Source organism: Microtus pennsylvanicus, chromosome 19 (assembly GCF_037038515.1).
Source record: "Microtus pennsylvanicus isolate mMicPen1 chromosome 19, mMicPen1.hap1, whole genome shotgun sequence".
NCBI lineage: Eukaryota > Metazoa > Chordata > Mammalia > Rodentia > Cricetidae > Microtus > Microtus pennsylvanicus.
Window position 1 is genome coordinate 26,872,365 of NC_134597.1, and position 27,969 is coordinate 26,900,333.

At 38.3% G+C, this 27,969-nt stretch overlaps 1 protein-coding gene across 2 annotated transcripts in view; it reads left to right on the top strand.

The window, feature by feature from the left end:
* The window catches only part of Exoc4 (exocyst complex component 4), a 716,316-nt gene that overhangs the window by 46,043 nt on the left and 642,304 nt on the right, over window positions 1-27,969 (top strand). For both annotated transcript variants that reach the window (XM_075953989.1, XM_075953990.1), the window contains exons 4-5: window positions 8,137-8,321; window positions 13,741-13,850. In XM_075953989.1, the coding sequence (XP_075810104.1) occupies window positions 8,137-8,321; window positions 13,741-13,850 (295 nt within the window). The remainder of the gene's footprint in view (window positions 1-8,136; window positions 8,322-13,740; window positions 13,851-27,969) is intronic.

The following is a 27,969-nucleotide window of genomic DNA, read 5'->3' on the forward strand; positions in this document are numbered from 1 at the left end:
TTTATGGGTACTGAAGAGAAAAACTCCCAGAGGTCTGAATAAGTAGAATGGAGTCTTTATTAACCTCCAGCAGGACTATCCCAAGCAGATTAGCAGAAAGCAGCCTCAATTTACAGTTGGTTCGAGTTTTTAAGGACAAAACCCACAATTGTGACACACAGAGAAAGGCAGTTCTGAACATCTGAAACAAGCAAGTCTTGTGTATAGAAAAAGAAAGATAGAAGTTAATTTTTAGTTCAGATTCACAATTTATGGAAATTTAGGGCTGGTTCAGAGACTAGTTTTAATCAAGATAATTTTAGTACTTAAAGTATTTTTAGGAATATTTTCATGAGATGGCATTGTTATGCCCAGATCACAGGGTTTCCCCCCAAACCACTGTGGAGTCTGAACTTTTATACAAAAGCAAAGAGCCTTTATTCAAGCTCGAGCTTGGACTTCTGTGTGTCCAATGCAGTGGTGAGAACAGAGAGTGTGGAGCTTGAGTGGGGGTAGGTTTTTTTTTTTTAAATCATAGTTGAGGTTGGGGGGTAAGGGGATTTTAAGGTTTAGGATCCCTGATTAACTGACATGTAAATGTTTACTGGTGTCTTGGTGAAAGGGGATACATATGTGCTGGGCTAAGGCATCTAGTAATCCTGTCTACTATGGTTGGAACGTTAGGGATTTCTTATGGAAAGGTGGATATTTTTTTAAAAATATTTATTTATTTATTTATTATATATACAATATTCTATCTGTGTGTATGCCTGCAGGCCAGAAGAGGGCACTAGACCTTATTACAGATGGTTGTGAGCCACCATCTGGTTGCTGGGAATTGAACTCAGGACCTTTGGAAGAGCAGGAAATGCTCTTAACCACTGAGCCATCTCTCCAGCCCGGAAAGGTGGATATTTTCTCCTTTCATGCTGATTGGCCTATTTCTGGGTGGTTCCTGGGTAGTCTCGGTTTGTGGTCTCTGCGGGAACCAGGTGTTGCCTTAGGGTAAACTGAAATTTAGGCCTACTCTTTGGCTGGTTTCTACTGAGCCTATCATGGCAGCAGTACAGTTCAGTAGCCTACTACATCCTCCATTACAAAGACCTTATTTTTTGTAGGCATAGATGTCACCACCAGGCTTTTGAACTTCTGGTTTGGTAACTGTATATTTGGACTATATTGGATAAGTTGACCATGCTTCAATGGTAGGCCTTGCATCTAAGAACATTTGAGCCCCTGGTGATGGGGAGGGGTTGGGAAGGATACAGTATTGGGTGGGAAGGGAAGTGGGGTATATTTAGGGTGAGTTCAGAGACAGAGGGCGAATATGATCAAAAAAATGTGTAAAAATTTCCGGGAAGTATTTAAAATGTTCCCTATTAGTATTATCTATTATCTTTACTACATTGTTTATTTTAAAAATATATATGTAAGAAAAACGCAAATAATTTTAGTTGACTCTTTATTATGTGTTATGGTAAAACGCCACAGGTCCCCAAGTGGCAGCAGTGGGCAGTGGGCCATGAGACCCACTGCAGGCCACGAAGGCAGCTGGTCCCAGGCAGGGAGCCACGCGGGTGAGAGACAGAGACTTATTAGGCATGCCATGCCGAGAAAGTGAGTATTTAGTGGGTTATGGAGGGGAAAGGAAAACGGGGGAAGGGGAGAAGGAAGGAGAATAGAGAGAGAGAGAAAAAAAGAGTAACAGAGAGAGAGAGAGAGAGAGAGAGAGAGAAAGAGGAGGGAGGGAGGGAGGGAAGGGGAGAAATGGGGGGAAGGGAGAAAGGCAGAAGATGCCTCTTCAGGATAGAGATGAAAAGGAAAGAGCTCAGGCTGAAAGTAGAAGTAAGATCTGGTTGCCTTGGTGGGTGGGGTGGGGGTGGGAGTGGACAGGGCTTGTCTCTTAAAGGGACAGGACAGATGGACAGACCATTACATTATGTAATAATCTAACTTTAAGGACAGATGTGGTGTGTTGGAGAATTCTAGGAGTTTATTTAAACCACTTGATTATGAATATACAAGATTGGTTCTGTGATGTGATCTTAGATATTTGCTAATTACATTTTGAATGTTGTTTGTCTAGTTTTATAATTTTATACGGGGCATTATTCAGTATTGACTGCCATATTTATGAACCTGATTTTGATAATTCTAACCTCCCGATGCCAGTTTGTTTTTTTGTATCTTTTCTTTTTGTTTTTCAGGAGAGGGTTTCTCTGTATAGCCCTGGCTCTCCTGGAACTTACTGTGTAGGCCAGGATGACCTTGAACTCACAGAGATTTTCCTGCCTCTGCCTCCCAAGTGCTGGGATTAAAGGAGTGCATCGCCACCACCCAGCTTGTTTTTTTTTTAATCTTTTAATATAGCAGTATCTTAAATTTCTCTTACTGCTTCATTGGCATGTTATTTGATAAGTCATCTGAGTCAGTTCACTCCCTCAGAGACTCATATCCTTAAGACCAACAGGCTGTGGCACACTCTTGGGTGGTAGAAATATCAGGAAGTGATGGATTGGTAGAATCATGGGACGAGGTGCTCTGGAAGAGAGTGTTGGTTTCTTGGCTTTGTGAGGTGAACAGGTGTCCTCTTTCCTTCTTTCACATGTTCCTGTTCTCTCTCTCTGTGTCTCCCTCTCTGTCTCTGTTTCTCTCTGTCTCTGTCTCTCTCTCTCTATATATATATATACACACACATATACATATATTCTCTATCTATCATCTATCTATCTATCTATCTATCTATCTATCTATCTATCTATCTATCTATCTATCTATCTATCTATCTAGTGCTGCCATAAACCCACAATAATAGAAGTTGGTCATCAAGGACTGAAAACTTCTGAAACCATGAGCCAAAATAAAAAAATTTACTCTTTACAAGTTGCTTATCTCTGGTGTTTTGTTCCTGTGATGGGAAAACTGATTTACTTTGTGAACTAATTTAATAAAATGGCCATTTTCTATATATTAAAAAGCTTGATTGACTTCTGTAATTTTAACTTTGTAAGTAATTTTGAAGCCTCTAAAATTTTTTTGTATTTTTTTTATAGAAATAAGAGCGTATATTAGTTATTGTTCTGTTGCTGTGCTGAAACACCATGACCAAGGCTGATTGATTATAAAAGGAAGCTTAAATTGGAGGCTTGCTTACAGTTTCAGAGGGTCAGGGTTAGTTTATGGTTATCTTGACAGACAGTGGATGTCAGGCAGGCATTGTTCTGGAGCAGTAGCTCAGAGCTCACAGTGATATTCAAATTGCAGGCAGAAATAGACAAAGTGGGCCTGGTGTGGGCTTTTGAAATGACACTCCTCCTCCAACAAGGCCACACTTACTAATCTTTCCCAAGAGTTTCACTAACTGGGAAGCAAGCATTCCTAAGTCTGAGCCAGTGGGCCATTCTCATTCAAAACATCACATTCCACTCCTTGACCCCCATAGGCTTGTAGTCATATTATAATGCAAAATACATTTAGTTAAACTTCAAAAGTCTCCATAGACTTTCATTTTCAATGCTGTTTCAAAAGTTCAAAGTCTCCCCTGAGACTCAAGGCAATCTCACAGGGGAAAAGCAACTTGCATATTTCCAACATACCATGGCACCTAATATACATGACCATTCTAAAAAGGAGGAAAGGGGATATAGAAGGGAAATATTGAGCAAAAGCAAGATTGAGATCTTGTAGGACAAACTCCAAATTTTTAGAGGGTTCCTCCAGTCTTGCAACACTCTTTCCTCTCTTGGGCTGGCTCCACTTCCTGTGCACAGCTATCTCCCTGCAGCAGTGTCACCTCCAGCATCTCGGGTCTCTAATGCAATCTTGGTTTCTCCTTCATAGCTGTTCTCTCTGGGCCTCTGGGTAGGGACTCGCTTGTCACAGGTCTGGCGCTAGTGGCTTTCCATGACTTGGGAGGAAGATTACACAACCCATGTCCTATATCCTCTTGATTCTAAATCCAGAACCACCTGGCCAGTGCTGCCAAGTTCTAATGCTTGCTGGGGTTGGAACCTGTGCCCTGTTGGAGCAGGGAGGCCTCCCGGCTAGCTTAGACCCTAACTAATCACACAGAAACTGTATTAATTAAATCACTGCTTGACCCATTAGTTCTAGCTTCTTATTGGCTAACTCTTATATTAATATAACCCATTTCTCTTAATCTGTGTATTGCCATGGGGATGTGGCTTACCAGCAAGATTTTAACCAGCATTTGTCTCGCGTGTGCAGTGCAGAGGGCTTCCCTGAGTAAGGCCAGCTTGGGGAGCTGTGGTTAAGGAAGTAACATCTCCAGCGGCTCCATGGCACCTCTCTGACTTCACCTTCTTTCTCCCAGCATTCAATTTAATTTCCCCCACCTATTTAAGTTCTGCCCTATCAACAGGCCAAGGCAGGGGGCTGGAGAGATGGCTCAGTGGTTAAGAGCATTGCCTGCTCTTCCAAAGGTCCTGAGTTCAATTCCCAGCAACCACATGGTGGCTCACAACCATCTGTAATGGGGTCTGGTGCCCTCTTCTGGCCTGCAGACATACACACAGACAGAACACTGTATACATAATAAATAAATAAACAAATAAATAAAATAAAAAAAAACAGGCCAAGGCAGTTTTCTTTAATCATTAATGGTAATCACAGCATACAGAGGGGACTCCCACAGCAGTGCCCCTTCTTGAATAACATTTACATAGCTTTCTTTCTTTTTTAGGCATTAGGAAATCCCTCAGATCTTTTCCTTTCACAGGTTTCCGGATTAACTGGGCCTGATCTTGCTCTGAGGTTACCACTCTTTTGATTTCATTTAACATCAGGCTTTTCTTTAAACTTCTTATCTCCTTGAGCACAAGATTTGCCTTCACCATTACACTTCCTGGTGCTCTTTTTCTCCTCAGACTATTCATTTTGTATTTCTCTTTGAAAGGAAATACTCTCTTTGGAGTCAGAGAGATGCCATGGATCCGCCTGATCACCTATAACCCTATCACACAATCAATACTAGGCTACATTGAGATTTCCTCTGCCAAAGCCATTATTCTAAAACTCTTTAATTTAGCCTCTAGCAGATTTTCAGGACAATGGCAGAAGCAGTCACTTTTCTTCTCCTCTGAAACCTCTTGCGCTGGGTCTTCATAGTTTACATGGTGTCAGTACTACTATCATCTCCATTAAGTCCTGCTTAAAGTATTCAGCTGCTATCCTAATCCAAAGTCTCCAAATCTTCCATATTCCAACAAACAGCAACATGCTCAGACCTGTCACAGAAATATCCCAGCAGCTAGCGCTGCAGCAGGTAGGAAGGCAATGCACTGCAGAAGTAGCAAACAGCGCACAACTGATCACAAGCTACAGGAAAGAGTGAGATTGAGCCTCGTGGGGACTTTTGAAACCTCAAAGGCCACCTCTGATAATATACCTCCTCCAACAGGGCCACATCTACTAATCCTTCCTAAGTAGTTTCACTAACAGGAGACCAAGCATTCAAACATATGAACTGTGGGTCAGTCTCATTCAAATCACCGCAGAGGCTATTTTCTATTGTCTTTTATGTTGAGGTTTTTAAGTTCGGAGTTCTGTGACTACCCTGATGTGTGTGTGTGTGTGTGTGTGTGTGTGTGTGTGTGTAAATTATATTTGGTTTTAAGGGGACAGTCAGAAAGCTTGTTGTTTAAATGACAATGTTGTGTTGAAGAACACTTGCTCAAATGCTGTATTTAAACACCATATAAATCTAATGTGAGTTTTTTCTCTATTATTAGAATAAATAGATACTGTTAAAATTAATTTCTGTGAATGTAGGGATCCATTCTTGACGGGGTTCACACGTTCCATGGTAGGGGCATATGGATTAGAAATTTTAGGCAGAAGGAACAGAGATAAGAAAGAAAAAGACAGAGACATAGAATAGAATTGGGAGGGCAATCCAGTGAATACTGAATCCACCTGTGTTTATTATTATCTTTAAATACCCCAATCCAAAAGAGGGGAAGAAAGAAAAATCCTTTTTCATGATACCCAGAACACTTAGTAACCACACCCAGGTTAACACATCCTGTTAGTAGTCACACCTTACGTCAAATCTCCCTGTCAGCATCCTTGAAGGAGCAAGAATAGGCTTGAGCTCTCTGACCTTTAGTCGAGGTGGTACAGATCCTCCACTTCTGTGGACCGTAATAATACCCAAAATGCCAAGTAATTACATTCTAGTCAAGATATCTTTGTTAGTATCCACACCTTATTCAAACCTCTCGTCAATAGCTTTGAAGGAGCAAGACTAGGCCTGAGCTCTCTGACCTCTAGTCACGGTGGAATGGACCCACTTCTGTGGGCTCCCACATGTGAGCACTGTTTGCCAGACATGGTTTTGTCTTACCTGAAGTTTAAAATTTTTGTTTTGAGTCAGGTGGTGGTTGTGCACTCCTTTAATCTAAGCACTCGGGAGGCAGAGGCAGGTGGATCTCTGAGTTTGAGGCCAGCCTGCTCTACAAGAGCTAGTTCCAGGACAGGTTCCAAAGCTACAGAGAAACCCTGTCTTGAAAATCACCCCATTCTCCAAAAGAAATTTTTTTGGTTGTCTTTGGAAGTTGCCATTGTTGCATAATTTTGTCTTTGGGAGATGAATTAAATCCCTTCTTGTGATTTCCTACAAGCAAGTCAAGTGTGGAGGTGCAGTGAGTAGTTTTTAAGCTTAAATATTTTGGCTGGATTTAATTACCTCAAGGGATAAGGCTATATGATGGGCCAGTGGTTTACCAAATTATTTTTTATTTTCTGAATGTAGATGTCACTGAAGGTTAATGCATCCTCTTTTCTTCACTAGAGATTGAGTTAAAATCCATTTTTAGGGCATGAGTATAAATGAATTTGTTGTTGTTTTTCCTCCTTGGGGACACTTTGATCATTTTGTGAGTCTGCCTTTCCATTTGGAATTCCTGGCAGTAGCTTGCACAGGGCCCAGGGGCTGTCATAGCAGGGGCAGTTACAAGTCAGTGTGAAAATGAATGGGCAGGCTTCAGAGGGCAGAGCTGGCCCAGGGCTTGTCAATCTTCCACTCCTTGATTCTTTCCTGCTTTGACTTAAGAAAACTTATTTGGTACTGACATTTGATTATATCACCTCATAGAACAAGTGATGTGTTATGGGTGAGCTGTTGCACTTCATTATTATTATGTTTAGGTCATTTTGGGCTGGTCTGTATTTGACAGCCACAGCTTTCTGTCTTCATTTTCTAAAAGCTCCCAGATGACTCCTTTGTCCACTGTAGATCTGTCATTAATATTTTTGATCACCAATGCATTTAATGATTTTTATTAACTATTGCTTTTACATGAATTTTTTAGTTTTTAGGGTCATATTTGTTTCTATAGTCAGTTTTAATGGTATCACCCATTCATAAATGGTGCTTTTATTGCGCATAGCTACCCCAATCAGAAATATTGAGAAAATATCCTATGTAGAGAATAACCATATCCTTAGTTCTTCAGGTAGCTGGGATTTTTTTTTTCTCTTCAGGCTTAGGTTGAAGTCACCATTTTTTTCTTCCTCATCTTCCTTTTGCTCTCTGTAGCCTTTAAGTTCCCTTCACCTTTTGCCCCACTCCTGAGTAATAATGCTCAATACATCCTTCACCTTTTCCTTTCAAAATATAAAAGAGCATAATCACATAGAAAACTAATTGAATTTACACAAAGAAATGAGATCCTGGTTTTGTGCTCAGGAGCCTAAGGCAAGAGTAATGTGAGTTTGAAGCCACCTAGGGTCACATAGTGAGACCCTGTCCCCAAACAAACAACCCAAACTAAAAATACCCCCCTCAAAAGAAGTTGATTTCAACCATCAGCGTTTGAGATTCTAGTGAAAATATGAATTGATATAGTTATTTTACATGTGTCCTTGGATAAGCAATGTGTATGGGAGTAAACAGTACCTAGAGCTTTGCTGTGTGTCCTACATGCCTTTATGTAGTCCTTTGTCAGGGTTTTCTTTGCTTTTTCTCTTGTGTTCTATTTATCTTAGCAAAACCTCAAGGGCCATACTAGGTTAATCCACACGATACTCTGCAAGCCTGATACTGCATACACAGCTCTCAGAAACTCCTGTTCTTTCTTACTTAAAGTATGGCAAGATTCATTAGCTGTACTTACTTGGCTCTCTTTTCCCTTTCAGGTGTCAGCAGTGGAGTCTTTGGAGGGCCCCCTGCTCCAGGTGGAGGGACTCAGTGACCTCAGGCTGGAACTTCACAGCAAGAAGATGAACCTGCACTTGGTTCTCATAGAGGAACTGCATCGGCACCTGTACATCAAATCCACTAGCCGCGTTGTGCAGCGTAACAAAGAAAAAGGGAAGATGAGGTTGGTTAAAGAGTGTCTCTCCTATAGTGTCTTGTGGCAGTGACATTATTTGAAGAAACATACTTTGTATTCCAGAACATTATGATTTGTTTTCTTCGTCCTGTAATATGCTGCCGCTGAACTCATAGATGGTTTTATAATAGCAAATATGCCATATCCAGAGAAGCTAACATCACAGTGTGTTCATTTATTCCTTGTATATTTGTTGTGGTCCTCTTATGTAAGGGTGTGTAAGAAATATCTCCTGTGGCCCTGTTACATAGGGGTCAGAGACATTCTTACGCTCTTAGAGAGAGCTGAGAAAGAACTCCTTAAATTGAACAGTGAGGTCAGCAATAATAAAAATTACAGAGATATATGAACTGAAGTTAGTAACTACTACAGAATTACTTCAAGGCTTGATGTAAATAGGGTAACTATGGGTTGCCTTTTTAGTAGTGTATTCTACTGGGGTCACTGTGAGCAATAGAGCTTCTTTCCAGTGTCTTCTGCTGGATAAATCATAACACAGAATCATTTTGAATTTTGTGTGAATGTCTGTGTACATTTATAATCATTGCTTTGCTATCTCTGGGAAGGGTTTTTACTTAAATAAAGAAAGCAAGAAACATTTGGAGACTTCAGGTTGAGATTTCTCAGTAGATATGTGAAACAGTCACAATAATTTAGATATTGTATTGGTTAATTTTGATTGTCAACTTGATTATATTAACAAATGAGTAGAGTATTATTGGGATATACTGTCGAGTATATTTGTGATTGCATTTTCTGAGAGGATGAACATATTAGGAAGATTCATCCTATGGGCTGAGATTGAGATGTGAATAAAAAGGGAGATGGAGAAAGACAGCTGAGCGTATGTTAAACTGAGATAGGAAGAGTCCTAGCCTCCATGCTTCTCCACTATGAAGTCATCTGCTACCATGTTTCCCCACCTTGTCCTGAGTGCTGGGATTAAAGGCATGCAGTCACCACCTGGCTTGACCCTACTTCTTTGTGCATCCTCTGAAGTATTGTACTGCTAAGAGGAGAGCACTGTAGATCCCGTGGGTTTGTGCATCCTCTGAAGTACTGCACTGCTAAGAGAACACTGTAGATCCTTGGGTTTGGTGTTCATTTTGTGTGCAAGTGTGGAAGAATTAGTTTACTGTATTTTCACCCTTGATCTGCTCTTTGAGGGCATGGCTCTTTTTTTCTCAGTATTTTCTGATTTCTAAACTATTCACTGTTGTTTCTGTATTTTCAGCTAGATCTCAGAAATATATGGAATTACTATGTCAGTGACTCCTGTCTCATTACTTGGTTAAGATTTCTTACTCAGGGCATGTTATCTTTGATGGCTATTTTGCAGCTCGGTTTGATTTAACCAACTTTTATGAAGATTTGCTCTGTGACAGTCTCTGTATTAGCCATTCTGGTTATAGAGGTGAATATATTAGTTATTAGATTTACAGTGTAATGCTTTGTGAACTCCCGTCAGTCTTTGACAATGAAATCCACCAAATGAGCTGGACCTGTAAATTTTGTAATAGTTGAACCTATATATACTAATCCAAGGATTAGCAGTGACTAATCCAAGGAATTAAGAACAAATGTTTTACAAGCTGGAAGATTTCTAACTGTTCTTCAAAAAAAAAGTAATGAAAGAACAGTTTTCATGGATTTGAAAATCAGACACATAATGAAGAAGTTCCTAGCAAGTTGGGTGATTAATTGTGGTCAGAAAGTCGTTGGATAAATTATAGTGCAGTGGGATTTGGGTAAGTTATGGTGGGCGTTACTTTTGGATGTGGTGTAGTATAGGTTGCAACATAGTTTCCCCATTTGCACCATGTTGTTTGTTAACCCACATCACTCATAATACACATTGATGTGCATCAACGGATGTGTTGTGGATGATTCTGAATGGATTAAAAATAAAAGTTATGTATATTTTAAAAAATAACTCCACATTTCTACATTTCTTTTAAAATATAACAATTCAGAGCATTCTTACTAATTAGAAATTTCAAGAGAACAGCCTTTTATTTATTTTGTTTTCTCAAACAACTCCTAGAGATTTAAAGACCTTTGAGGAAATTAATTAATACCTTTTAAATTTTGTCTCTGATTCATGGTGAAGGAGAACTTTTCTCTCTTTTTGAAATAAAAACTAAAGTACATTTAATGTGGTATGCCATAATAGCATCTACCTCTCTTCTGAGCTTTATTTGTGTAGTTAGTAAATGACTAGGTGTGGAGATTTTCTCTGGAATTTCTGAAACCAAGTCTTTCCTTTGAAATCCAAGAGAAGGGCTGGACAAATGCCTACGAGGACTCGGGTCTAAATCCCAGCACCCAGAGTGCAGCTAATAACTATCTGTAACTCCAGGATCTAACACCCTCACACAGACATACATGCAGGCAAAACACCAATGCACATAAAAATAAAGATAAATAAATAATTAAAAAAAAAGAACTCCAAGAGGAGTTGGCATAGTAGCACACATCTTTAATCCCAGCACTTGGGAGGCAGAGGCAAAGAGGATCTCTGAGTTTGAAGCCAGTCTTGTCTACATCATGAGTTTCGGGATAGCCAGAGCTGTCTCAAAAAACAAACAAATAGAAAAAACAAAGAAATAAAAATGAAGTCCAAGAAAACCTTGAAATCATTTCCAGAGTTTTTTGCCTTTGAATTAGTGTTCACAGAGGAGAAAGTTAAGGTCTAAGGTTGTCTTTGTGTGTGTGTGTGTGTGTGTGTGTGTGTGTGTGTGTGTGTGAGAGAGAGAGAGAGAGAGAGAGAGAGAGAGAGAGAGAGAGAGAGAGAGAGAGAGAGAGAGAGAGCGCACAAGGTCTAAATGCAGTTTTTCATTAAATTGATTTTATGAAATTTTGAGAGTCCTGGCTTTGATTATAAAGTCTAGAAGCTATTTTTTTTTAAGTTAACAAGCCATTGGTTACCTCGTGTTTGTCAGAAATATCCTTGTGGACTTATACTGAGAAAATAATTGTAGATTATGGTGTAAAGTGAATCCTATGTCATCTGTGTTGCACAGTTACACTCTCAGTGTGTGACATCAGCATTCATGCACGGGCACTGCCATTCCACTCTCAGTGTGTACATACAGCATTTGCCCATAGATGCTACCATGATAGCATTCCATTCTCAGTACGTAGCAGCATCCACATGCAGGCACTACCTATACTGTTTATTTTTAGAAACGACAAGCAGTGTTCTAGCTATACATAATCCTCTTTTTTTCTGCTCATTGATATTTTTATTTATCCTGCTATACACATAACACCTCCAGTTCTTTAAATATTTATAATGTATGTATATAATTTTCCTGTCATTTCAAGTCAGAATTAACTTTTTCAAAATTATGCAGTAGCACTGTACTCCTCAGTGATTGCCTGTTTCTATGGCTTGTGTAACTGGGGACTAGGGAGGTATTCACACCTCATTTTCTAGTCGGGAGTAAAGTGCAGGTAGATGAGTTAGTTAAGAGTAAAACACTGAGAATAAAAAGATGTGATAGTACATGACTGTATCTCAGTGCTTAGAGGCTAAGGCATCTCAGGACCTTGTTTTAAAAAATGAAAACAAAAATGAACAGCAGATCATTGGACATACGGTCTGCTGTATTTACTTAGGATTATTTAGATAATTAGAAACTTGATTTTTGTAACTGTAGAGAAGAGCTACTTGGAAATAACTATGTTTCGTAATACTTATATACCTGAATTAAATTCCACATTAGCTGGGAGTGGTGCTGTCTATTAGAATGTGTGATGTTTGGTTTACCTTAGTCACACTTTTATCCTCAGCACTTAGCAGAGTGCCAACCACCAACATCATCCAGGCAATGGTCAGTGAAAGGGAGAAGTCCTAGGATAATGGATCATGGGATAAAAGTTGTTTTACTATAAGTGATAAATTTGCTCTTTTTGATAATTTTATTCCTTAACAAAGCTTTTTCTCAGAGGTTTTTGAAATATTGTTATTATTTTTTCTTAGTTAAAGATTCAGGCATATAGCTCAGAGGCAACATTTTTATATAGTAGGGTGTGTGATCCCCAATATTGTAAAAGGGGAGGAAAGGAGAGGGAAAATACATATAATATTTAAACCTAGTGCTTTGGATTCAGACGGCTCTTGGGAAGAGGGTAGAGAAATGTTACAATAAAAGAGGGTCTAGATCCTGGGTGTTGCGAACCCTTGAAGCAGGGGGATGTAGATAATCCTGCATATCAGATATTTACATTATGATTTTATAACAACATTATGAAGTAGCAACAGAAACAGTGTTATGGTTGGGGATCAGCACAATATGAGGCACTGTAGTAAAAGGCTGCAGCACTAGGAAGGTTCAGAACCCCTGGTCTACATGTTGTCCCACTTCAATTTGCCCTCCATCCTGTCTGAAGTCTTTCGATCCTTCCCTTCTCTTGTGCTTGTTCTCCCTTTAAAGAATTGGTTTGTGAGTGATCTGCTGCTGCTGTTGCTGTGTTTTGGGCTGGAACAAAGTGAGAACTGTAGCTTGTACCCTTGGGTTGGACTTAGAGAAACTTCTGCTGTTCAGGCTGTGTGACTGGAAGATTCTGTTTCCTATGGCCAGGGCTCAAGCTGCCTTTGCCTTGACATTATTCTAGGTACTTTTAAATTAAAAAGTTACTTTGAAAATCTAATTGTCGTTTATAATCTTTCTTTATTTATTTTACTAATTTATTTTATGTACATTGTTGTTTGCCTGCATGTATGTCTGTGTGAGGGTGTAAGTTCCCTGGAACTGAAGTTACAGACAGTTGTGAGCTGTCATGTGGGTGCTAAAAATTGAACTCAGGTCCTCTGCAAGGACAGCCAGTGCTCTTTCCCACTGAGGCATTTCCACCCTCCTTTGTTTATAATCTTTATGTCATCTATAATATATTTATTTTATTTACTTTAAATTAGATGATGAGAGACTAGGCTTTATTGAAACAATAATATTGAATAAGTCTGAGAAATTCTTTGTCAGTCTTTATTATAGTGAGTCTTGACTTGTCAAAGGTTATGAGTCTATTTTAATGAAAGAGGAAGCCTAAACTCATGAAAAATAAGTAAAAAATGAACATGAGGAACACAAGTTTAAATGAGGGTTTAATACATTTAATAATAATTTACTTCTCATGTCATGATGACACTTGAGATTTATTTCCTTGTAAGTAATCACTATAGGCACAAAGCATGTTAGGATAGTTGCTTGGCATCATTTTTTTTTAACTATTTGTTAACTACTTGTGTTAAACACTTGGGACTCTTAAATCTCCAACTGTGGCCGCTGCTGCATTGGCAACATGCGTGTAAGGTGTTTGAAGTCACAGTGTAGAGAGTTGGGCACTAAATGGGACTTCAGTTGGTTTTTGAGAAAATGGTAACTGCTGCTCGCTTTCCCCACAGTTCTCATGGTAAAGATGCCTCGCCTGGTCCTCTGATTGATGTTACAAACATCTCTACTCCACGCAAATTCCTTGATGCCACTCAATATTCTACTGCTGGCAGCTCAAGTGGTAAGTTATTCTTATTATGTGCTGCAGTCTTAGTATACTAGAAAGCCTAGGCAGAGACCTTTGGGAGCCTGTGATATGCCTGCCCTTCAGGACCTTCATGGTAAATAGATATCAAACCATTGGCTGAACCTGTTGCATTATAGAGGGTTAAAACTGGCAGCTAACTGACGTGCCTGCAGATTCCAGCTCTCAGTGTGTTTTATTTCAGTGGTAATGTTCAGTTTTCTTGCAATTGAATGCTCTTTGGTAAAAGGTGTGCTTTTCTTTTTGGTTAAAATCTCTATTGCTCCTGTTGATATCAGCTGGCAGAAAAATAGAAATGAGACCAAATCGTATATTATGAATAAGACAGACAAGCTTCTTTTAAAGTTGAATTCAGTCTGACCAACATGAGTCAAAGAGAAGTAAATTGGATCAGAGGTGATCAGGTTGCTTGCTTGAACAAAGGAAGCATCAGGCTTTTTGTTGATTTTTCAAGGATAGAATAAAGTTTGGTAATTGTCCACTTGTACATGTCCGTGGTCACAGTTTCAAAGATGTTTCCTTTCTGGTACACAAACAGACTTTGAGGTTTTGCAGACTCACAGATAGTAATTTAATCAACTGCGCAGCCCTCCTTCTGTTGCTAACTATTTTCTTTTTGTTTTTGTTGTGTCTTTATTTTAGGCAGGATTTTTATGTGTAGTCCAAGCTGGACTCAAATTTAGAATCCTTCTATATTAGCTTCCCAAGGGCGGCTGTTTAAGTATGTGCTACTGTGCCTGGTGATGGTGCTGACTTGCACAGACATCAGGCTTTATGCTAAGGCTGAAGGATGTTAAGTTCATGAAATGCCTAGATAGCATAAAGTCAGGTTAAACACACACTAGCTTCAAAAGCTCATAGGTCAAATAACGTGAAATGTAGTCTTGGGAAAGATGGCATCAAATATTCCACATGTTCACATACAGAACTGAGCAGAGTGTGGCTCCTAGATTGAGGCAGCAAAAGGGAAGGCATGATACGGAGGTGAAGATGCCATACGGTAGGCTGTGGTCAGTCATCGTAGCCTTCAAGTTTCTGCAGAGTAACCTCTAACCCACATGCTGGAAGTTTTAGCCATTAGAGGGTTTAGTCTCTTTGATGGTAGCCTCTTCCACCATTGCCATCTGCGTCCATTTGAACCCCACTAACTTTAGCTTGACTTCTGTGAAGGGGCCGCTCATACTTACTTGTGTAAGCCTTCTGTTCTTGTGGCCTAATCTGGTGTTTTGTGACAAAAATACTGTTGTATGTTTTTTAACAAGTATCAAGTTAGGGGCTCAATGTTTGTTTTCCATTTGTCCCTTGAGGTGGCTCCTGTCTGCCTCCCTATGGGATTTTACTCCATTGTTTGATGTGTTTCATTTAATCCCTAGTTCTCAAGAGCTTTTTGACTGTACGACTCCTGCCTTGTGGCCTGGCTCCTTCTGCATCTTCCGCTGGCTTCACAATTTTCAAATGCACCTTTGCCTGTGTGCATAGACTTAGCACATCTGGAGGAAGTATCCACTAAGTAATTTTTTTTTTCAACAGCCTAGTATTCTTTGAATAAGATGAAAGTGTATCAGTATCATTTCATTATCTGTTTAAGATTAGCTGTGGGAAGACTTACTTTGATTCTGAATATAAAGTTTTATGGAATTCTTCTGGAATGGCTCAAACTTGACCCTTTTGCAGAGTTCAGCTGGGTCACAGAGTCTTGGGGTCACGGCACAGCTTTTCTGTGCCTTCATACCTTTGGGCTGGGTAGAAGAGGAGTGGATGCTTTCTGTGGACTTTGCAGGTACCTTCAGGTGGCAGCCAAAGTCCTTAAAGTCTTTAAAAGATAGTGACGCTTCTTATTACCTTCGGATAAACATTAGTTTAGTTCATTGTTGTTGAGGATTAAGCTTAGGGCCTGCCCCATGCTAGAGAAGCACTCCATTGATATCCCTACCACTCTCTTTTTACTTCTCTCTCTCTCTCTCTCTCTCTCTCTCTCTCTCTCTCTCTCCCTCCCTCCCTCCCTCCCTCCCTCCCTCCCTCCCTCCCTCCCTCCCTCCCTCCCTCCCACTCTCCCTTCCTCCCTCCCTCCCTTTTTCTTTCTTTTTCTTTTTTTTTTGGAGACAGGGTTTCTCAGTAGCTATGGAGCTAGTCATGGAACTCACAGAGATCTGCTTGCCGCTGCCTCTCAAGTGCTGCGATTAGAGGTGTGCACCACCACTGCCCGGTTTACTTTTTATTTCTGAGACAAGGGCTTGCTAAGTCAGATAGACAGACCTTGAACTCATTCTGCAGTCCAGACTGCTCTTCTGTACCTTTTGTCTCATTGTCCTCTTTCCCCCAAGTAGCTGGGATTAAAGGTTTTTGCCTCTAGTTCTAGTAAAAAAAAATAATTAAGCATTCTTATTAGCTATAGCACTGAGCTGTATAACACTTCGAAATAATGTAAAAGAAGAAAGACTAAAAAAAAATTGGGATTCCACTAATCATTTTATGTAACTAATTGAAAGTTACTTACTAGGACATGCTTTACTGAAAACAATCTCTTTAAGTTAGAGTCATTTAGATTTGTAATCTTGATGTTTGTTATTTTTGCCATAGAAAACCATAACAAACTATTTTGTTTTTTTTCTTTTGTTAGTTAAGTTTGCAATTCTTCCTAAATTTCATACACTAGTTGTTAATGGTTACACTGCACAGAGGTGTGCACCCAGTCCTCTTCATACGGTTTGAAAGGCTTTTTCCTGTTGTCATTCTGATACAGTGGTTCTTTCCTTTGAGCTTTTGGTACTTCTGTGAGGGGTTGTAGAGTCCAGAGTATAAAATAAAATATACACGTTTAGTTTTGGTTCGTATTTTACTTACCTTCTTTGGAAACTGCCAATTATTATATCTTTATAATTTTTAAGTAAATCATCCTGCTTAGCCTGGTTATATTAATTTATGTTAATGTTGCTGAGTATTTGTCCAATTGAAATAAAAATTTTAATTATTTATAAATAAATTATAGGTCAGCTTTGTAAAATAAAAGCGCTATATACATTTCAAATAAGCTGAAAGTGCCCATTCTAGCATGTTACATTTATTATTTTTAACAAGACTACTTTCACTATCTGATGGACACTATATCCTGTCAGGTCCTGGAATTAACAGTGTCATTCATGTTCCCACAGTGACTTTTGTCGTTAGAAAACTCTGGAAGAATCTCTTGCTAGCTTAAGTGTAGCCAGGACCATTGTGGAGACCACATTTAGAGATGTCTACAAGTCTTTCTTTTTAGAAGGGTTTATTTCCTGGACTGTTTTGGATGCTGTTGATCTTATGATTTTCCTGGGTGTGAATGAAAAGGAAGGTAAAGTTATAATATTGATTCTTAGTAGTAATTTTCAAAGCTAAGAAGTGTTTGTTGCCTCCTAGGTGGGAAGCAATGTTTGAAGTGTTTTGTTTGAATTAACTAAGATGAGTATCATGAGAAGCTTCATTTACATAGAGAAAAATTGAGGCACAGAAAGGTTAATAATCAGCTTTAATTTGCCCAGCTGATTAAGAAGTATCTGAATTTGATTCTGGAGCTAAGTTTTAGAATGTGTTTTTTAAATCAGTTTCCTACTGTTGCAGATAAATACGCTCTGTATTGTGTGCTTGTTTTCTGTTTATAAACATAGTTTGCCCAAAACAAATTTATTAATTATCTTAAAATTTTCTAGGTTAGAAATCTAAAATGAGGGCTGGAGGGATGGCTCGGAGGTTAAGAGCACTGACTGCTCTTCCAGAGGTCCTGAGTTCAATTCCCAGCAACCAAATGTGGCTCACAGCCATCTGTAATGAGATCTGGTGCCCTCTTCTGGCTTGCAGGCATAACACACAGACAGAATATTGTAAACATAATAAATAAACAAATATTTAAAAAAAAAGAAATCTAAAATGAGGAGATAATAATATGGCTCAGCAGGTAAAGTGCGTACCGTAGAAGCATGAAGTTCTGAGTTTGGATCCTGAACATCCGTCTAAAAACTAGGTACAGTAGCTGGGTGTGCTGGTGCACACCTTTAATCCCAGAACTCAGGAGGCAGAGGTAGGTGAATCTCTGTGAGTTCCAGGACAGCCAGGGCTACACAGAGAAACCCTGTTTTGAAAATCCAAAAACAGATGAATGAATGAATAAATAAATAAATAACAAATAAAAGCTGGGTACAGCAGTGTGTGCCTATATTTCCAGAGTGGGAGGAAGGGGGTATGGAGACAGTTAGATGGTTTGGGCCTACTGGCTAGCAAGTCCAACCAAAAAATAGCAAGCTCCAGATTTAGTGAGACTCTGCCTTAAAAAAAATTAGGGTGGCAACTCATAGATGACATGTGATGTTGGACTCTACCTTCTGTATGTGCACGTGCGCACACACACACACAAACACACACACTATCATGAAGTTGGCTCTCATGGTAAATCCCAACGCTCAGGAGGTAGAAGGAGGAGCATCAGGAGTTTAAGATCAGCCCCAGTACATAGACAGTTTGTGGTCAGCCCTAGGAAAAACAAAATGTAACACATGTCTCATTGGGACCAAATGAAAGTATTTGCAGGGCCATGCCTCTTATTGAAGGTTCTGGGAACTCTCTTTCCTGTCCTTTATCAGCTTCTAGAGGCTGTCACCCTATGTGGCCTCTTTCTTGTTGCTAAGCCCAAACATTATATTTCTCTGACCCACATGTCTGCCTTCTTCCTCCATTTTTAAGAACTTCTGTGATAGGTCTTGCCCAGCTGGGTACTTCAGGCTAATCTCGATATCTCAAAGTCTTTAACTTTTATGATATCTGTCTGAGAGTCTACTTTACCATGTAAGGAGACCTGCTCACAGGCCTTGTGGCTTAGGCGTGGATATTTTGGGGATCCTTCATTCTACTTACCATACTTTGTAGAGCTGATTTTTCTGTCTTAAGTTATCTTTAGAAGCCAATGTGTGAAAAATTTGATGTTTTTGGAATTATATGGTGAAATATTTTTAAGTCATTGCCATTCTAGTCTTTAGGACTTTATTAATCTGAATCATATTATTAAAAGAGATTGTACAAGTGAAGAAGATATACATTATGGAGAGACTACATAAAATGTTACTAAGATACATAAAAGCTTGGGGACATCATAAGTAATAAAGGGCAGAAATTTTGTCTAATTCTTGGTACTGAACAGCAAGTCTTTAGCGTCTATTTGTGGAGTTCTCGGGAAGTCAGCTGAGAAAGTAATAGACATTTTCAGCAGGGAATTTAACATAGGCTCTTAAAGCTCCCCTCTCATATTGTGAAACAGTAGGATGGAGGGGGTAATCCATTAGAATTGACACTTTTATAGAGGAAGTTTCAGTAGGGAATCCCCAGGCAGAGCGGATTTCCCATTGGGGTGCCATAAATTAAGGTTGAAGGTGATTCCTGAGAATGTTCAGGTTATTATTAATTAAATGAGAATTCTGATTGCTTGTGAATGCGTCATTTTCAGATGGCTTATTTAGAGGCACAATTGTGACTTTTCTCTGAGAAGTTTTTCTATGCTAGTTTGTAAGTGATGTTTTGCAAACTGTATTTTGTTCAGTGGATACCACAGTGCTATGAGGTCTTTTTAGGGAAGTTGTTGTTGTTACCATTAAGATTGTCATCTTTATATTCACTATGCTTAAGCATATTTAAGAAAAGTTATTTGGAATTACATGTATTTATGTGCTGTCTATTTAAAGTACACACAAATTGCAAAATTGAGGCACAGGTTGGCAGAAGCAAGTAGGAATTTGCATTGCTTTCCTACTACATAATAATCGTATTATAAATGGCATAATAAAGAACAGAGTAGATTATGGAGAACTGGAAGAAAGAAGTTTATGCCTAAAAGACTGGTTATTTATGTTAATCAATAAAGCTAGTAGCATAAAGACATAGTAACATAAAAGGTGAGCATGCCTTTCCTTAAGGGAAATCTCATGCTATTAAGTAGAAAAACATTAGTTAATTAGTTATTATTTCAAAAATTGTTTTACAGATATATAAAGTGATTCCACTGAGATCTAATGCTTAGTCCAGTTCATTCAGAGTTACCTGGTTGGAACTTGTCTCATGCTGGTTTCATTCTTGTGTAGGAGATGCATTTTGCAAGCCTCTGTCTTGTCATGGGAAAACTAATGTCTCATTTAGATATAATGATTCATCTAGAGAATTAGAAAGATTGGAAGAAAAGCCAGTCTCTACCACTTTTATATCTTATACACATATTTTAAAATACATGTAGAAGAGAAAACTTGTGGTATTTGTGTTTCTGAGTTTGCCTTTTTTAAACGTAATATGGTTATGTCCCCTTCCGTCCATTTCCCTTTAGGGCGGAACACACCTTCGTTGTGGTACATACATGTACCACATTTTTGCTGTTTGTTGATGAGTAATTTAGGCTGATGGCTTTTCATAGTTAGGTGACTGCAGATACATGGGTTTATTTCTGGACCCTCTGTTCTGTTTCATTATGTGTGTTTCTGTGCCGCTGTCACCCTGATTTTGTTACTGCTCTGTAGTGTGCATCGAATTCAGGCATTGTGATACCTCTCCTTAGATTGCTTTAGTTAGTTGGGGGTCTTTTTGATGGCGATTGTATTCGATGTATAGATTGCTTTTGTAACTATGATCATTTTTACTATGAATTTTACCAATACATAAACTTGGCATGTCTTCCCACTTATAGTCTGTTCATCAGTTTCTTAAAGTTTTCTTCATCGTAGAAATCTTTCAGCTCTTTGGCTATATTTATTAACATTTCCTTTCTTTTTTTTTGTTTATTTTTTTTTTTAGTTGTTGCAAAACAAAAAAATTCTGCCTCCTCCCCGTTTCCCATTTCCCTCCCCCTTAACATTTCCTTTCTATCTCTATTGAATACTGTAAATTTTTCTTATTTCTTTTTCAGTATGATTTTATTGGTATATATGATATACTGAATTTTGTTTGTTTCCTTTGTATCCTTTTACTTTGCTGAAAGTATCAGATATGAGACTTTTCTTGTGGAATATTAGGGTCTTGTAAGTGTAGGACAGTTTGCTTCTTCCTTTCCTGTTTGTATCCCTTCAACTCTCTTTGGCTTAAGAAATCAAGCACTGATTTGAGAATGCATGGGAGACATGTACACCCTTGTCTTGTTCTTGATTTTAGGGGACCTGCTTTTATTTTTTTCTCCACTGAGTAGAATGTTAGCTATTCGTTTCCCATGGCTTGCTTTTACTGTGATGAGGTATGTTTCTTTTATTCCTAGTTTCTTTATGGCTTTTATCATGTAGGGATGTTGACATTTGCCAAAGGCTTTTATGCATCTTTTGAGAAAATCATGTGATTTCTGTCCTTAGACTTCTTTATGTGTTGTATAGTGGTTTGCATATGTTAAAACCATCTCGGGTAAAACCAACTTGGTCATAATATATAATTCTGAATGTGTTCTTGGTTTTTTTTTGTTTGTGAGAATTTTTTTTATCTTTCTTTTTTTATTTTTTTCCGTTTATTTATTTATTAAAGATTTCTGTCTCTTCCCCGCCACCGCCTCCCATTTCCCTCCCCCTCCCCCAATCAAGTCCCCCTCCCTCGTCAGCCCAAAGAGCTATCAGGGTTCCCTGCCCTGTGGGAAGTCCAAGGACCACCCACCTCCATCCAGGTCTAGTAAGGTGAGCATCCAAACTGCCTAGGCTCCCCCAAAGCCAGTACGTGCAGTAGGATCAAAAACCCATTGCCATTGTTCTTGAGTTCTCAGTAGTCCTCATTGTCCACTATGTTCAGCAAGTCCGGATTTATCCCATGCTTTTTCAGACCCAGGCCAGCTGGCCTTGGTGAGTTCCCGATAGAACATCCCCATTGTCTCAGTGTGTGGGTGCACCCCTCGCGGACCTAAGTTCCTTTCTCGTGCTCTCTCTCCTTCTGCTCCTGATTTGGACCTTGAGATTTCTGTCCGGTGCTCCAATGTGGGTCTCTGTCTCTGTCTCCTTTCATCGCTTGCTGAAGGTTAATATTCAGGAGGATGCCTATATGTTTTTCTTTGGGTTCTCCTTATTTAGCTTCTCTATGATCACTAAATGTGAGAATTTTATTGAGAAATTTTATATCTGTGTTCATGAGAGAAATTGGCCTATAACTTTTTTGTTTTTATTTTTTCTCTATCTGGTCTTGTTGTCTGGGTAGTACTGACTTTGTAGACTGAGTTCAGGAGTATTCTTTTCCTCTATTTTTATAATGGGATACTTTGAAGAACATGCATGTTAGTTCTTTCACGTTCTCGAGCAGTGAATTCTGAGTTTTTTTTTTAAGTCTTACTACTTTAATCTCATTCGTAGTTATCAGCTTGTTGTTTTTTCTCTTTTCTTTATTTTGCCAGTCATATATATCTAGAAATTTATTCATTTTTTTAGACCCTTCCTCTTGTATTTATTTATTTATTCTAATTTGGGGGGGTTGAGACAGTGTTTCTCTGTAGTTCCCTTTTTAAATTTAGGATTTCAAAATATTCCATAATTATTTTCTGGATTTCATTGATGTCTGTGGTAATGTTCCCTGTTTTCCACCTACTTATCCCTCCCTCCCTCCCTCCCTCCCTCCCTCCCTCCCTCCCTCCCTCCCTCCCTCCTTTCCTTCCTGATTTCTTCCTTTCTTCCTTTTCTTTATTACTTGTTTTTTTGAGACAGGGTTTTTCTGTAGCTTTTTGGAGCCTGTCTGAAACTAGCTCTTGTAGACCAGGCTGGCCTCGAACTCACAGAGATCCTCCTGCCTCTGCCTCCTGAGTGCTGGGATTAAAGGTGTGTGCCACCATCACCTGGCTACACCTAATTATATTTCTTTGAGGCTTTTTCCCTTTATTTTGTTATTTTGCTAAGGGGTTTTCAGTCTTATTTACCTTCTCATAACTATCTGTTTTTCATTGCTTCTCAGTACTGCTTCTTTAATCTCTATTTCATTATTTTTTGCCTCATTATTTTTTACGTCTGTCTATTTTATTCCTGTGTTTCTAAAACCTTGAGGTGTGTTTTTTTAGTTTTTGTTTTGTTATCTCTTTTTTAAAATGTAAAATCATGTAAACTATTTTCTTAGAACTGATTTTAATGTATCTCAAAAGGATTTGAAAATTCTGGTTTTGTTTTCAGTTGATTCTAGGAATTTAAAAATGTCCTCTCTGATTTCAGTGACTCATGACTATTCAAGAATGTATTAATTAATCTCCATGTGTTAGGTAGTTTTTCTTGTTATTAGCTTCTAGCCTTTTCTACTATGATCAGATGATACAAGAATTTATTTTGTATTTGTTACTAATGTTACTAATGTTTTTGTGACTATGTTCTATTTTGAAGGAACTTCTATAGACTTCTGACTAGAATCTGTTTTTCCATTTTTTCTTAGCTGTTGAATGGAATAAACTGTAGCTATCTGTTACGTGCATTTAATCTGTGATGCTGTTTAGGGGTGAAATGTTTTTGTATGTTCTACCCAAAGATGATAATTTGGTGTTGAAATCCCTGCTATTATTATATATGGTTATATCTGGTCCCTTATATCAGTAATATTTGTTATATAAAATTAGGTTCACCAATATTTGGTGACAGTTGAGTGACAGAGAAAGTCTTGCTTGTAGTGGGCATGTTTCTGATATGTCACTGTTAATAGGATTTTTTTATTTAGTGTGTGTGTGTGTGTGTGGACTTATAAATGTATATGTGCAAGTGTGTACACACCTGTTCCTATGGGCAGAGAGCAGGATGTTGAGTGTCCTCTATTGTTGTGCACCTATTCCCTCAAGGCAAAGTTTCTCATGAGGCGTGGAAGCTCACCATATTCATTTATTTCTGCTAGATTGACCGTAGTACAGGCTGTCTGCTCCACCCTATCCCCATGCTGGGATTAAAGCACATGGGGGCTACTCCTAGAGTTTTGTGGGGGTGATGGGGATTCAGACTCAAGCATCATAGTTACTCAGCAAACACTGTACCCGCAAAGCATCTATCCACACTCCGCTTTTAGTGACTCATTATCTACTTATATTGGATGTGAAAGTGTATCTTAAAATTTTATTGAATTTTTAAAAATCTTTTAGATTTTAAGCTTAATCTGTTAGTACCCCCCTGTGTATGCTACAGAGATATTTTAACTTTACCACCATCCATTTTTCTTTATTGTTTCAAATGCAGCATTTATTCAAGATAATTCTTGTCTGCAACTTTAAAAGGTAATTTGCAAATCCATATTTTTTTTCACTCATTCATAGTTTATGTAGTATAATTATAATTCTATAGTGACACAGTATTGTTCCTTCTGCATTTATTCATTCATTCATTCAATCATTCATTCATTCATTCATTCCTCAAGTAAATCCCCCCATTATGGCTTTAATACTTCTTTACATTCTACAATTGCAAGTCAATTGGAGTTCACCTCCTATTTTCTGTACCTTTACCTGAAAATTAGTGGTCTCTCTAAGGAACTCTGATTTCTTTCTTTGGAAAATAATATTTTGAAAGCATGATTTGTGTACTGAACTGTAGCCACTTAGTTGACAAAGCTAGAAAGCATATCTGTTTATAATGTGTGTCCATGTGCATATATAAATATATATGCACATGTACAGATTTGTATCCATTTATTTCTTTGTATGTGTGTATACGCTTATGTTTATGTAAATTATGAGTTCAATTGAAGTAAACCCACTGCAATTCTAGTTCTTCTTTTCTTGGTATCTACAACAGTGAGGTACCTAGTTTATATTTTGTTGTTGTTGTTTTTTCGAATAGGATTTCTCTGTGCGCCTTGCAACTCGTTTAGTAGACCAGGCTGGCCTTGAACTCTCAGAGATCTGCCTGTTTCTGTCTCCCTAATGCTAGGATTTAAAGGTCACCGACCAGGACCCTAGTTTACATTTTAATTATTTAAGTAATATGTACATAAATTAAGTTCATAATAATTCTGAAAATCAATTACAACACAGTGAAAAACAAATGTATTAACTTTAGTATAAAATTTGAAGGATTTTTATATTGTATGACTTAGAGTATATATTTTCTTTGTAATTTTTATTATTTTATTTATTTAAAATATATTTTTTTCATATATCTGGATCATGTTCCTCTCATTCCCAACTCCTCCCAGATTCCCCACTTCCTTATCCACTTAATTTTATTATCATTCTTTTCTTTTTCTCTGTCTCCAAACAAACCCAAAAACCAAAAACCAAATATAACCCACAAAAACAAAAATAAAAACAATCACAAAAATAAAACCAATCATATGGCCAGTAAGAGCCCTCCCTCCCAAAAAATCATGGAGTTCATTTTGTTGGGCCTGTCCCTGGAGTGTGGTTGATCTATCCAGTGACACTTCATTGGAGAAAACTGATTTTCCCTTTGGTAGAAGGTATCATTTGCAACTAACAGCAACTAACATTTTGGTTAGGGTTGGGACCCTGTGTCCTCTCACCTCCTCAGTGCTGAGACCCTGCCTTGTGCTTTCTGCCATAGTCTCAGTGAGTTCATATGTGTGTCAGTTCTGTTATGTTGGAGGACATTGTTTATTTGGAGTGCCTCTTCTTCTGCACAACACGCTGACCCTTGGAGGTGGTGATGGTGGGGTTGATGAAGACATTCCATTTAGGACTGAGCACTCCAAAGTCTCTCATTCTCTATAACTGTTCGGTTCTTTTTGTGTTGATTTCAGTTGACTCATGACGCTTCACTGGTATTGGTTTAGCTAGGCACCGATGTATGGGTAGAGCAGCATGTCATTAGGAATCTCTAATAGTGTGTGCTATGTGGCTTAGAGTATGTATTATTATTCTATTGGTGTGATAAAGAGAAGGAAGGGTTTGGGGGCTTACAGTTCCATAGGTACAAGAGTCTATCACTATGACAGTGGGAAAATGTGATGAATGTAGGTATTGGTGGCTGTTATACTGTGAACTTGTATCTTGAGCCACAAGCAGGAAACAGAGACAGCAAACTTGAAATGGCACTAGTCTTGATACTCTCAAAACCAGCCTCTAGTGACATATTTCCTCCAGCCAAGTCACATCTCCCAAACCTACTTAACATCGCTGCTAACTGGGCAAGTATTCAAACTACTAAGCCCATGAAGATTACTTTCATTCAAACACCCACTTGTGTTTTTTGTAAAACATCTGAGTTACACTTGCTTTAGATCATGGTTACTCTTAACTTTTTGTTTATTTTAGAGTCACATGAACTTTATCCTGAACACCACAACTGTACAAAAAGTATTCAGGCAGGTGTCTTTTCCATCACCATATCGTTTGCAGCTGCTGGTCTCTGTTCATTTTCCACCCAGCCTCTCCTGCTAACTCACGTTCATTTCTACTTCATTCTTTCTGTATTTCTTTTTGCACAAACAAGTAGATAAATGGTTCTGTTCCAATGGCCTTTCTTTCTTCTACAGAAATTAGAATTCTCTCTTATAGTTTGATGTTTTCAATTCATATCTTTTGGAAATTCTAAAAATAATGCAAGGAAAACCTGCATTTCTGTTTTCATATTGTTGGCAGTATTAAAAGGGAAGCTCAGTCTCAAGCTAAATCTGTATGTAGCATATTTTTGTTTTAAAGCTTTAAATATTTTATATTCTGCTAAATTCATTTAAAATTTACCATCATCACCGTCTCTAAGTTAGTGGTGTTATGTGTATTTACACTGCCATGCAGCTTTTCCTCTAGAGCTTGTTCATCTTTCAGAACTAGAAGTCTGTACCTAGTGAGCGACAACTCTCGGCAGCTGGCATTGAGCTGGCTGTTGCTGTGAATTTGACAACTCTGTACCCTGCAGAGCAGCAGAGTCATAGTGCTTGTCCTTTGTGACTAGCTAGTTTTGCTTAGCATGATCTCTTAAGGTAAGTCCATGCTGTAATGTGTGTCCGAATGTCCTTCCTCCTCAAGGCTCAACACTGTTGCATTGCTCAGATACTGTATGTTGTTTGTCCACTCACCTGTTGGACACTGGGGTTGCTGCTACCTCATGGCTACTGTAGCAGTGTAGTAGCTGTAAATATTTTCTTTACCACCCCCCTTTTAGATATTTTAAATCTCTCTTCTGAAGTAGACTTGCTGGATCATATGGTGATGCTATTTATGTTCATTGAGGAACAGTCACATTGTTTTCACTGCAGTTACACTCTCTTATGTTATCAACAGTGCATATGGGCCCTGTTACTTCATACTTGCCTTTCTTTTCTTTATTTTTGTTTTTTGGTAGTAGACATCTTAATTGGTCTGAGGTTATATCTGATTGTAGTTTTTAATTTGCATTTCCCTGATGATTAGTGATGTTGAACATCTTTTTATGTGTGTGCTACGTATTTGTTTGTCATCTTTAAAAATGTTTACTCATGTCCTTTGCCTACTTTGTAATTGGATTATTTGTTCTCTTATTGACAACCTGTAGGTGTTTCTTATTTTAGATCCTAACTTTTCTCCAGATATATGAATTTCAGGTACTTTCTTATGTTTTAAGAATTGGTTGCCTTTTTATGCTGATTGTGTTCATTGTGGTCTTCATTCACATTTTGGTGAAGTGACAATTGTCTTTCCTTTTTTTGCTTGTGTTTTTAGTGTCATATGTAGGGAATCCTTGCTAAATATGTTTCTGAGGCTTTTGTTTTGTTGTTTTCATCTATGAGTTGTATTGTGTTAGATCTTATGCTTAGGGCTTTGATCTATCGAGAGTAATTTTTGTGTATGGTGCCAGTAAAGGACACATATCATCTGTACTTTAGGAGGTGTGTGTAATATTCCCTTTAGCAGAACAGTGCCAGGCTGCTTTCCCGTCACCAGTGTTGGGCTTGTTTCCCAACAGCTTTTCTAACATAGTATCTGCCATACTTTTTAATTTAATAGATGTAAAATAGTAGTTTGGTCACCTACTGCTCAGCCTTCTGACTTCCTGGGACTACAGGATCATGATAATGTAATCTGCTAGATTTTCTTTTTAATTTGAGGCATTTATTAGTTTCACCTAGACACATTTTAGAGTTGATTATTTTGAATATATTTTCTCAGATACTCAATAGATTATTTTGTAAGTTAAAAAAAGTTTCTGGCAAAATCTTGGTTTGTAATGTTATA